The sequence below is a fragment of the Python bivittatus genome, unplaced genomic scaffold (genome assembly GCF_059951505.1).
Source record: "Python bivittatus isolate LINGU-HERP-01145 unplaced genomic scaffold, Pbiv_v1 ctg000320_np1212, whole genome shotgun sequence".
NCBI classification, from domain to species: domain Eukaryota; kingdom Metazoa; phylum Chordata; class Lepidosauria; order Squamata; family Pythonidae; genus Python; species Python bivittatus.
In genome coordinates, this window is record NW_028277052.1 from 767,174 (window position 1) to 778,233 (window position 11,060).

At 56.9% G+C, this 11,060-nt stretch overlaps 2 protein-coding genes across 9 annotated transcripts; both read left to right on the forward strand.

The window, feature by feature from the left end:
- The first annotated feature begins 2,460 nt into the window (after window positions 1–2,460).
- Window positions 2,461–5,133, forward strand: LOC103049136 (apolipoprotein A-IV). The gene is made up of 4 exons (XM_007422884.4): window positions 2,461–2,617; window positions 2,971–3,067; window positions 3,537–3,663; window positions 3,836–5,133. The coding sequence occupies exons 2-4, from the start codon at window positions 3,016–3,018 to the stop codon at window positions 4,743–4,745; spliced, it is 1,089 nt and encodes a 362-aa protein (XP_007422946.1). The 5' UTR covers window positions 2,461–2,617; window positions 2,971–3,015; the 3' UTR covers window positions 4,746–5,133.
- Window positions 5,134–5,136: 3 nt separating this feature from the next.
- Window positions 5,137–10,921, forward strand: ZPR1 (ZPR1 zinc finger). Of its 8 annotated transcripts, none has more exons than XM_088138878.1 (14): window positions 5,801–6,037; window positions 6,163–6,309; window positions 6,635–6,725; window positions 7,309–7,379; window positions 7,947–8,033; window positions 8,129–8,251; window positions 8,382–8,435; window positions 8,508–8,628; window positions 8,882–8,952; window positions 9,055–9,144; window positions 9,259–9,369; window positions 9,664–9,750; window positions 9,906–9,971; window positions 10,611–10,921. In XM_088138878.1, the coding sequence occupies exons 1-14, from the start codon at window positions 5,918–5,920 to the stop codon at window positions 10,743–10,745; spliced, it is 1,374 nt and encodes a 457-aa protein (XP_087995004.1). In that variant the 5' UTR covers window positions 5,801–5,917; the 3' UTR covers window positions 10,746–10,921. The 8 variants fall into 8 exon arrangements, with proteins under 8 accessions (XP_087994998.1, XP_087995001.1, XP_087995000.1 ...); XM_088138877.1 differs by having other exon boundaries at window positions 5,802–6,037; window positions 6,163–6,324; XM_088138880.1 differs by having other exon boundaries at window positions 5,805–6,037; window positions 6,163–6,324; window positions 8,562–8,628.
- Window positions 10,922–11,060: the final 139 nt, after the last annotated feature.

Genomic DNA, 11,060 nt, shown 5'->3' on the forward strand with positions numbered 1-11,060 from the left:
GGGGCATTGTCAGAAGCTCTAGGCCTGAACTCTGACCCCCATTTCCAAGAAGCACCCATCCAGGTGATCCCCTTTGGTTACTTGGGTGCTGTATCAGAGAAATACAACATTGATTCTCTTGGACTCTGGTGCCAGGACTCCCACGACAACCAGACTTTGGCCAGTGCCGTCCCCAGGGTGGCAAATGGCTGAGGGTTGAACTGCAAAAGGGCGGTGAGGCCAAGAGGTGGAGATTCAAGGAGGGGCCCCCTTACTTTTGGAACTGCTGCTGGCATCATGGTTGGTGAGCCTGGTGAGGGGAGCCTCTGTGTCTTTCTCCCTGGAAGCCGGCAGAGTCACACACCATCTCAGCAGAGCAAGATGGGGATAGATGGGAAGAGAGAAACGGCATCTGGGAGGGTCTGGATTCTCTTTAAAAGGTCTGCTCGATTGCCCTGGTTGCCTCTTCTGCCTTCCATCCCAATCTGGACAAGTGCCAATTTATGATTTCCCCATCCCAACAGTTTTCTGTGCTTGGAGCATATCAGCAGCACCATTCGGCTGGTGTGATTTGGGAGCAAAGTTTTTAACCTACTGAACACGAGGCATAGTAGGATCCCAAAATGAGAAAAGCATCTAGACCTTCTAATGCAATATTCACGCTGGCCACAAAACTTCATCAGCTCTTCCTATCAGCCCCCCTCCCCGCCCAGCCACGATGGCATGTCTGTGGATCACAGACTTCCATCTCTTGCACGGTCTCTCTTCAGCAGAGGAAAACAGATCCTCCTGTTTTACAGCATAAATAATTTGCCCAAGTATTTGAAAGACACGTTGGCTGGCTGCAAGGGCAGTGTCTATGGAGGAAGCCTCTACCAGCTTAGATTTTCTGTGGCAGTTGTAGTTTGATTGCTTTGTATGCTGTAAACCAGGAGGATCTGTTTTCCTCTGCTGAAGAGAGACCGTGCAAGAGATGGAAGTCTGTGATCCACAGACACGATGCCATGCCATCGTGGCTGGGCGGGGAGGGGGGCTGATAGGAAGAGCTGATGAGCAGGGCTCATCTTTCCACCTTTTTGGCTCCAGCCAAATTCTAGCTATTTTGCAGTAGAGCCGTAAACAGGGTTCACATGGCACACCGAGTGTACTCAGCCCCAGCGTTCAGGTTATTAGGTGCCTGAGAAAAACTCAGTTTGGAAGATGGCATATAATCTTTTCTAACCAACAATCTAATGAACCGCACGAGCCAAGTTTACAAAACATCCTAGGGTAAGTTGGATTATGGTTCGATGTGTTGTGTAAACACAACCATATGATGAAACTCAAAGGCACCAAGTCTGGAAAAGGAACTGGCACTGAACACAGATCCCACTTCATATTCACGTACGAAGGACCTGGGAGGATAGCCAATGTTGCCCTACAAGCATAAAGCCACCCGATGTCCCGGAAGTTGCGCGCGTGTGTCCTTTCCGCCTCTCTGCAGGGAGGCTGCTTGCTCCTGAAGCTTAACTGGGCCTTTCTGCCTCTGGAGAAAGCGTACCACCGCTCAGTCCTCGGAATGCTTTGGGGCCCAGGAGGGAAATGCTCACTCCCCCCATCCCGGGCCTTATCTTTGCAGGGGGTAGGTGGGCAGGGGTGGGTGGGTGAGCCCTTGGAATTCCTCCATCACAAGCAGGTTGGTGACACATGCGGAGCTTCATCGTTTCAGAAGCACACACGCTCCAAGCTCTCCCCACACCTCTCCTGCCATCTGCTGGGCAGTCCTCTAGTCAGCCAGAGGCCTGAATCTGTGGTTCCCTGGACTCTGCTCCCTTCCACTTCCTCGGAAGGTGATAGGGCAAAGGGGTGGGTGGCCACCAATGCCCCAGACACCCATGGGCTCAGACGTTGGGAGCTGTGCTTTGGCGTGCCGTGGCCTTGGAAGCCTTGCGCGCTGGCAGGATGGCGTTCTGGGGTGACCTTTAGCTCCTGGGCTGTCCTAAGCAGCTGTCCCATGGCCAGTCCCACAAGCCCCTGGCCACTGACCCTTGGAACTAACTGTAACCTGGCTGGGTGTCTGATGGGTTTTTCCAGAAGGAACGGCTGGTAGGGCAGGCCACAGGTGACTCAGGGCAGTCCCTGCAACCTTTGCGGCCATGCTACTTTGCTAATGCTTTGAAGTGTGCGGGTGTAGGCGTGTGTGAAAACCATTTGGATCGTCCATCCCGCTGAAGACGCCTGGCCTTGTGTCCCGTGCAGGAAGGGCATTCAGGCCCTGAAGTGTTTCGGTGTACCCACTGAGCAACCTTCTCCCCTAGAGATTCCTCCCGTTCCTGACCTCATGCATTTATGATCGCTGTAGTCTTTGAGAATTTTGCTCCATCCCCTGCTGTCCCTAACCTTAGACCTGGCTAGGTATGTGCTGTCTTCTCCCTGCTGGCAGAGGTTGGGGCATCGTGCAAAGCCCTGCAGTGGAGCCAGCAGATAACCAGGCAACCTTGTGGCCATGCAGGCCTCCACGTCACGCTCCTGCTAAAGTCCAAGAGCTGGAGGTGTCACCACCCCGCGTGGATGCTGGAAGATGCCGTCCCGAAGGGTATAAATAAGGAGAGGCTGCCCAGGCAGAGCTGCAGAGCAGAAGCAGCTTCGCCTGAAGGAGGTGAGCTCTGGCTGCGGGGGGGTGGGGGGGTCTGCTCCCTTGCCCCTCTCTTGGGCTGGGCTGGGCGAGTCATGCGCTCTGGCTTCTCTGCTGGGAACAGGCAGCCACCGCTGCGTTGTGGGACAAGAACTGGGCTGGATGAGGCAGGCGCAGTCTTTGTTCCTCCCCAGCCCAGCTTGAGCAGGCACCCCGGCATTGGCTCTGGCTCGCCCCCTTTGGGGAAGCTCCTGGCTCCCTTGCCTCCGCCTGGGGGAACCAAGAATCCCCTCTGATGTGATGCTGCTGGACTTGGCCGAGATGGCAGCAAAGCAGAGTGCTGTCCTGAGGGTCACCTCTGCCTCTTCTCTTTGCAGATCTGTTCCTGACACGACCGCGTTTGCCATTCCCTGCCAGCCACCATGACTCTGAAGGCAGCTGCCTTCCTCCTCGGCTTCTTGGCTGTCACTGCAGGTATGTGTATCTTCCATCTCGTACCTGCCTGCGGTCCCTCCACCTTTCCTTGCAAACAGCCCTTAACTCCTGTACCCTCCCTCAGCTTTCTCTGACTGGGGCTGTTTCTGCTAATTGGCTGCCTGGGGAGGCAGGGAGGGCTAGGTTAAAGACATCCACAGACGCTGTGTTGCTCAGGTCTGAAGAGTGACGCGGGGATGCTTCTGCAGCTTGGAACCTCGGGCTGGTCTGCAGGAAAGGCGAGCGGCTCATAAATACGTGCCTTGGTTCTGGCAGCTCAACTGGAGCGGCCCGGGGTTCAGGTGCCAGGGATGCTAAACTAGCAGCAGCAGCAGCAGCCCCTTTGCCGGAGACGGGTGGGAACGGGGCGATGAGAGTCCAGGCAAGGGTCTCCAGTCCCTTGGGACAGGATAGCGGGGGCGCAGAGAGGTGGCCCTCAGCACTGACCTCTTTCTGCCCTTCCCTGCAGGGGCCCAGGACAGCCTCAATCCCAGGCAGATGGCTGATGTGGTCTGGCAGTACTTCACCCAGCTGGGCAGCAGCGCCGAGGAGACCGTGAGGGAGATCCAGCAGTTGGAAATCAGCAAGCAGCTTAAGTGAGTAGCCAACAGAAACAAGAATTAAAACCATTCCAAAGAAGGCAGTGGGTTCTCCTGCACTCAGATGGGGCAGGCCCACCTGATGGGGGGCAGATAACTGGTGAAGGTCCAGTAGGAGAGTATCAGGCAAAAAGGGACAAGGAATGATCTCCCTCCCCTTTTGTCCCAGTGCCCTGATCCAGGACAACCTCCAGACTGTCAACACCTACGCCGAGCAAATACAGAAAAAGGTGGTCCCGTATATCATGCAGCTGCATGCCCAGCTAGGTGAGGAAGGGGAAAAGATGAAGGAGAGAATCAGGCAAGACCTGGAGCAGCTCCAGACTGATATTGGCCCCTTCGCTGCGGAGGTCCAGAACCAGATGACCACAATTGCCCAGAACCTGAAAGACAAGTTGACGCTCAGCACCCAGCAGCTGCAAGCAACGGCAGATGAGCTGACTGCACAGATGCGTGAGCAACTGGCATCCTCGGTGCAGGAATTGCAGGCCAAGGTGAAGGAGAATGTGGGCGACCTCCCAGCCGCCCTCTCCCCCTACGTTGATAGGATTCAGCAGACCATCAACCAGCAAGTGGCAGACATCAAGGGGCAGCTGGCCCTTTTCCCCGAGGAATTGAAGGCCAAGGTGGATCAGGCGGTGGAGGAGCTGCACGGGCGCCTGTTGCTCTACGCCCAGACCACGCCGGAGCAGCTGAAGCGGCAGCTGGAGGGACTCTCCTTCCAGGTGGCGAAGAGCACGGAGGGCTTGCGGGGCAAGCTCCTGGCGGAAAGTGAGCAGCTGCGCGAGAAGCTCGACGCCCTTCTCCAGGGAGACCTGCCGACCCACCTGGCCAGCCTGAAGGGAGACTTCGGGAAGCAGATCGAGGAGTTCCGCCAGCGAGTGGGCTCCTACGGGGAGGGCTTCAACCAGTTCGTAGTGGAGAAGGTGCAGGAGCTGGGCCTGAAGCTGCAGCCCCACGCCGGCGGGGCGGACGACCACCTCGGCTTCCTGGAGAAGGAAGTGCAGGACAAGATCGTCGCCTTCGTGGACGCGCTCCAGCAGACGGAAGAGGCCCTCCTTCCCGCCGCGGAGGCCTGATGCGGAAGAGCCCCAGACTTTGCTGGTTGAAATAAAACCGCACACCTCGGTCGTGTCGGGTCTACGATGTTCAAACCCCAATATAGAGAGATCCCTTGAAACCCAAAGTAGATTCAGAAAAGATGTCGTTTATTGGAGGACGCGCGCAGCTCTAAGCCAAGCACTGCTAACGCTAAAGCCCGCGTAGTTTCCCCTCTACTTTGCCCCCCGGCCCCCCTTCACGCTAGGCGCCACTCCTGCTTCTCGCAGTGGGGCCTCGCGCGCTCCAGCCCCGGCCCTCGGTCTTCTCTCACCCCGCCGCTGAGGCAAAGCACGCTAAGAAAACGGTCCCTGAGATCAACGTGCGCAGATGGCGTTTGCTGTGCTAATAAAACAGTCCTCCAGTTGACGTATGCGGTGTCTCGGTTGCTGCGGGCTCGGGCGCTCGTCTCTTGGGGAGGGCGGCGGGGGGTCCCGGCGGGCGGCCGCCCCGTTGCTCGCCCAGCGCCGCGTCGTCCGCCCGTCCTACGCGGCTGCCCGTCTCGCGCGGAAGAGGCCCGAAACGATGCGGCAATACAGGCACAAAACACGACGACCGGCAACGCGATTTGGAAGCCGCGAGGCTGAGGGTGGGCCGCAGACGCCCGCGACAGCGCAGGCCCCTCGGCGCCGGGCCTTGAGGGGCTCCCGGAGGGCCGGCGGGGCCGCGGCGGAGAGGACGGCCTCCTCAGCGCGCTCCCCGCCGGGTCTGAAGGGCGAAGCGGCCCTCGGGCGCTCCTCGGGCAAGCGCTGGACCCCGCCGGCGCCAGCCCCGCGGCCCCGGAGCCGGCGGCCAAGGCCCAGAGCGGGCCCGCTGGGAGGAAGGGGCTTCCGACCGGCCCGTTTCCCGGCGGGCGCCTTCCCAGGACTGCCGCCCTCTCCCAGACCGGCCCGGCTGCCCGCCCCGCCCCGCCTCGCCTCAGAGGGGGGCTGCCGGGGCGACCCCGACCGCAGGGACCCTCCTCTGCCCCGGCCCCGCCCGTTGGGAAGGGCGCCCGCGGGCGGCCTCTTGACGCCCACGCTCGGAGCAGCTAGTCCGGGGCGCCGGGCGATGACATCACCCGGCCGAAGCCGCCGCCCGGCGTTCGCTCCCTCTTCCGGTCCGCGCAGGGGCGGGGCCGGAAGCGGGAGCCGGCAACCAGGGTCCGCGCGGCATGGCGACGCTCGGCGAGGACCGGGCGGCGGGCGCGGGGCTTTTCCGCCCGTTGAGCGCCGACGACGAGGAGCAGCTGCCGGCCGAGATCGAGTCGCTGTGCATGGCCTGCTACCGCCGAGTGAGGGGCGGGCGGGGCGGGGCGGGACGGGGAGGCCCTCCGGCCGCGCGGCGCCCCTTTCCTCCCTCCTCCCTCCTCCCTCGGGCGCCTCGGCTGGGCCTCAGCGCGGTCTCCGCTCCCGGCAGGGCGTGACGCGGCTGCTGCTGACCAGGATCCCCTTCTTCAAGGAGGTCATCGTCGGCTCTTTCGCCTGCGGCAGCTGCGGGTGGACCAACTCGGAGATCCAGTCCGCCGGCCGGATCCAGGACCGCGGGGTGCGCTACGCCCTGGCGGTGAGGAGCAGGCAGGTGGGCCGCGCTGGGGGGCTGCTGGGGCCCGGCCGTGTCCGGGCTGGCCCTCGGGCAGCGCTCCCGCCCGCCAGGAAGGGGAACCCCGAGTCCCAGTCCGCGCGGACGGAGGGGTCGCGCCCTTCGAAGGGAGCCGAGCGTCCGGGACTTTGAGATTCAGTTTTCCTTCCTCTGGCGGGGCGGTGCGGCTGCCTGGGGATGCCGTCGTCCTCCGGCTTGGCCCCTCTCAGTGCCTGAGCGCTTCAAGTTAGCGCCCGCCCAGGTGGACCCCTAGGGCAGAGTAACCTCTCCTGAAAATCCTTCTCTCCAGGATATGAATAGGGGAGTGGTGAAGACTGACTGTGCCACAGCTAGAGTCCCAGAGCTAGACTTTGAAATCCCTGCTTTTTCTCAGAAGGGAGGTGGGTATGAGGCCATTCCGGTACGTCTTGGGGCAGCTGGTGGTGGCCACGGGGAGAGGAGTTCCTAGCACCTTCTTGCTTTTGTGGAGGAGACTGTTGCAGAGGAGGGGCTGCTGCTCCCAGAGGTGGAAGGGGTATGGGAGCTTTGAGGGTGTGCTGGGGGCATCTGCCTGCGTGGCTATTTAAATAACAGGGCTGCAAATGGGTTAAATCGCTCCCTGGCCCAGATTTCTGCCTGACCTGCAAACATCTTTTTTTTGTTCTGAGAAGGGGAGCAATGACTCCTTTCCAGGCTGGGTTGGGTTTGGGCTGCGAGGAAGTGCAGCTCTAGTCTGTACGCGTGAGCTCCTGCCACCTGCTGTTATTTTTCCAGGCCGGTTGGAACCGGGGCACAGTGGGGTGGGGACTTGGGGTTAGACAAGGCCGAGAATGCAGGACGCGTGTTCGTGTGGTGCCCATGGAGGGGCAGGAGCTATCATTTTTTCTCCTTTCTGGTGCCTTACCGCATTACTACTTGCGTTGTGACTAGTCTGGAAGCGTGGAGTAATAACGACTGTGCGTTCCTCCTTTTCCCTCCCATCAGCTCTTACAACCCTGGAAGGGATACTTGACCGAGCAATAGCAGGACTGGAGCAGGATCAGCCTGACCGCAGAGTAAGCTGCTCTCAAGGAATCTGGGAGAAAGGGTGGTGCTTCCCTCACAGCTGGGGCATCATCCTAGGTTGGCATCAGCATTTGGAGGTGTTAATCGCAGATAGACTTCCTGGCTACTGGAAAAAAAAAACCTGGTGGTTGTTCCAAAACATCTTGTTTGTTAGTAGATTCTTGGGAAGGCCGCTTCATAAAGCAAAACACAAGAGCATGGTCTTCAGCCTGTTTTCACAGTGGAATATGGCTGGCTGCAATTCTGAAAGCTGCACCTGAGAGGAATTTACAAGGAGTTCTGTGGCACCTTAAATACTTCATGGCATAACTCCTTATGGCCCTCAGTCCACTTTGTTTGAATCTGGTGGGGACAGCATGCAGTCAGTTGGTCTAGAACATGAGCAAGCCAGCCCCAGTGGCTTCGGCTGGTGGCTTTAGGGTTCTTAGTGCAGAGCTGTCTTTCTGGAGAATCTCTGCCAGTCAACAATCCTGGCTCGGGCCCTAGAAAGGGGCTCCCTTTATCTGTGTTTCTTCCAGTGGGAAATCAAGTCAGTTGTTTCTGCTTTTTCGCCATAGAAAACAGACACTGAAGTAGCAGGAAAGATTGATGAGTTCATCTCTAAGTTGAAAGGCTTGAAGGAAGTGGAGTCAGACTTCACCTTTGTAAGTTACCTTGGGCTGCTGAGAGGAGCTTCTGTCTACAAGCATCGTTATTCCCTGCAAAAGAGTGATCTGGGTGACACCTCTTCCCCTTCCAGATTCTCGACGATCCTTCGGGAAACAGCTTTGTGGAGAACCCTCATGCCCCGCAGAAGGACAACGCTCTAGAGGTCACCCATTACAGGAGGACGGCTCAGCAAGCAGCTCTGCTTGGCATAGAGGTACGGGGAGAGCGTGGAAAGGCCTCCAAGGGTGCAGCAGCAGCTCCCCTTCCTGGGTGCCTTCGAGCTGTGCTGTGAGCCCTGAGGCTCTGTGGGCCGAACGCTTATTGATCCCTCTCTTCCCTCTCAGGCGGAGGCCTCCGAGGTGGACTCGGCTGACTCTGCAGATGATCTGAAGAACGAGGTGAGCGGGCGGCTGAAGGGGCTGGTGGTTGGGTAGCTGAGACCCCTTTGGACCTGGTGCCTGTCCGAACAGGAGCAGAGGAACCCTCCGGGCAGAGGCGCCTCAGTGTGGCTTCTCTTGTACCAGGTGCTGCAGTTCAGCACCAACTGTCCGGAATGCAACGCTCCCACCAGCACGAACATGAAGCTGGTGCGTATCCTTTGAGCCTGCGAAGATGCCGGTTGCCTGCACCAGTCCTGTGATGGGGACCAAAAATATGCACTGCCATGCATGGACGGTGTGGGTCCACTGGCTCCTAGAGGGCAAAAGTATCTCTGCAGGATCCTGATGATTTAACCACAAACCTGCTCCTTGTGCAAGGCAAGGTGTAACGTCTAGCAAGAGGGCCAGGGGAGTAAAGCTTCTGAGTCTGCATGATGGAGTTTTCCTTTACTGCTTCTCCTCAGAAATTCCCCATTTCAAAGAGGTCATTATCATGGCTACAAACTGCGATGCCTGTGGGCACAGAACAAATGAGGTGAGCTTTTTCATTCTGGAAAGGCGGGCTTTCACTTGGCTTGAGGGCACCATGGGCTCTACTCCAAGTTACTGCTTGCCACCCTCTCTTCCCTTGCCATAGGTTAAATCAGGGGGAGCCATTGAGCCTTTGGGCACCAAGATAACTCTTCACGTGACGGGCCCTGAAGACATGACAAGGGACATTCTAAAGGTAATGTTCTTTTCTGTCAATTCTGACATTCATGCTTTTTTTGTAAATGCCAGCAACCAGGGCGGTCTTGTTTTAGGCTCTTCTGGAACTAAATGAAGTTCTCTCTTTTTCCAGTCTGAAACTTGCAAGGTACAGATTCCAGAGCTGGAGTTTGAATTAGGAATGGGAGCGCTGGGTGGAAAATTCACAACTCTAGAGGGGTTGCTGAAGGATATCCAGAGTCTGGTGAGTGAGTTTTGAGAGATAATAGGTCTGTCCCACCTTACCACGTTTCTTAAAATGAAGGAGGTGGAGATCAGCTGAAACAGCGAGCATGAAAGTCTTTGACTTGGGTTCAGCTGCTCCTGCCTTTTGATGTGTGGCATCTGGTCAGAAGGGAGAGAACAGTAAGAGGATTTTGGAAAGCCTGGGCCTGCTGGTCAGAGCAGCGGTTCCTTGGGCTGGTCTGGGAGAGCGGAACTAGGAGCTGAAGGCGTTGCCTCTGCGTTGGGCCCTAACCCTGAGGCATCTCTCCCCTAGGTGGAGAAGAACCCTTTCACCCTGGGAGACGGCTCTTGCCCTGACAAAGCGGAAAAGCTATCTGCATTTGGGAGGAAGCTCCAGCAGGTAGGCCGCCTTTTAATCCTACACACACTTCCAGCATTACACCTGCTGCAGGTCCATTGCATGATGAACCTGGGCACTTAACGGGTGATGCTTCTTGTGAACCCTGGTCGGATGGAGGGTGGTGAGCAGTCTGCTTCTCTTTTTTTTTCTACCAGATTGTAGAGGGGCAGATGAAAGTTCATCTTATCCTGGATGATCCTGCAGGAAACAGTTACCTTCAGGTAATGTAAATTGATGCAAATACAACTGGAGGAAGAGGGAAGGGACCGTCAGGCTTTATAAGAAATATTGGGTGTTTTGTTCCAAAATGCAACTATTTCACATTTCCTGTAATGGTGCAGTGAAAGACAAACGTTTTAGATGTTATACTTATAGGCAGGTATTGGGACTTCAAAGCGCCCTTTGTTGTGGAATGTCACTGTGGGCAAGATGTAAAGACTCTTAAGTCTACCCCTTTCACGCTGAAATTGCTTGGGCAAGTGGTTCCCTTCATTGTTGAACTGCTGGGTTGTGAGGATCAGCTTTATGTGATCTGGTGTTCTTTGGATATGCCAGCATGGTAGTTTCGCAAGTGAGAGATCTGTAAGGTTGGCGAAAGCTGACCTTGGTGTTTCAGGGAAGATGTGTGAAGGGGCTGGGGTTGGCTCTTGGGCACCTTTAATGCTGTCCTAGCTTTGCATATTTTTAATAATGGTGTACATGATTCCCAGCACTTTTGATTCTGGCTTTTTATAAACTCCAATCCTGTTCCTAAAGGAGTCCTACTGGATTTGGGTAAAAGATTGGCAGCCCCAGAGAATTTACTGCAAACAACCTGCTGTCTTTTAGTCCTGTCTGATGCACCCTCTTTGCACTTCCAGAACGTGTATGCTCCCGAGGAAGACCCGGAGTTGCGCGTGGAGCGATACGAGCGGCTGTTTGAACAAAACGAGGAGCTAGGCCTGAATGACATCAAAACAGAGGGCTACGAGGCAGATTTTTCCTCCCATCAGTAGCCAAGCTGGCACTCTGGGCACTGTACGGAAAGTACCGGACTGCTGTATTTCAAGCTTTTGCCAATCGTTTGCCTTTGGCAAGAAGTAGCTTGTTGTCAAGATTGAGTCTGCCCCGCACATAGATGGCAGGGTGGGTTGACCCAAGTATTAAAGGTGAAGCATTGCTGACCCGGAAACTGGTTGCATGTTCTGGGAGAAAAGGGCATTGCGCGCAGCCAAAAGCAACCCTCTTCCTTCTCCCTGTTACGTGTGGTGGTCCTGCAGCGTTGCTCACGCTTGAATGTGAACTAGGCGTGGCACGGCGTAGGAATAGGA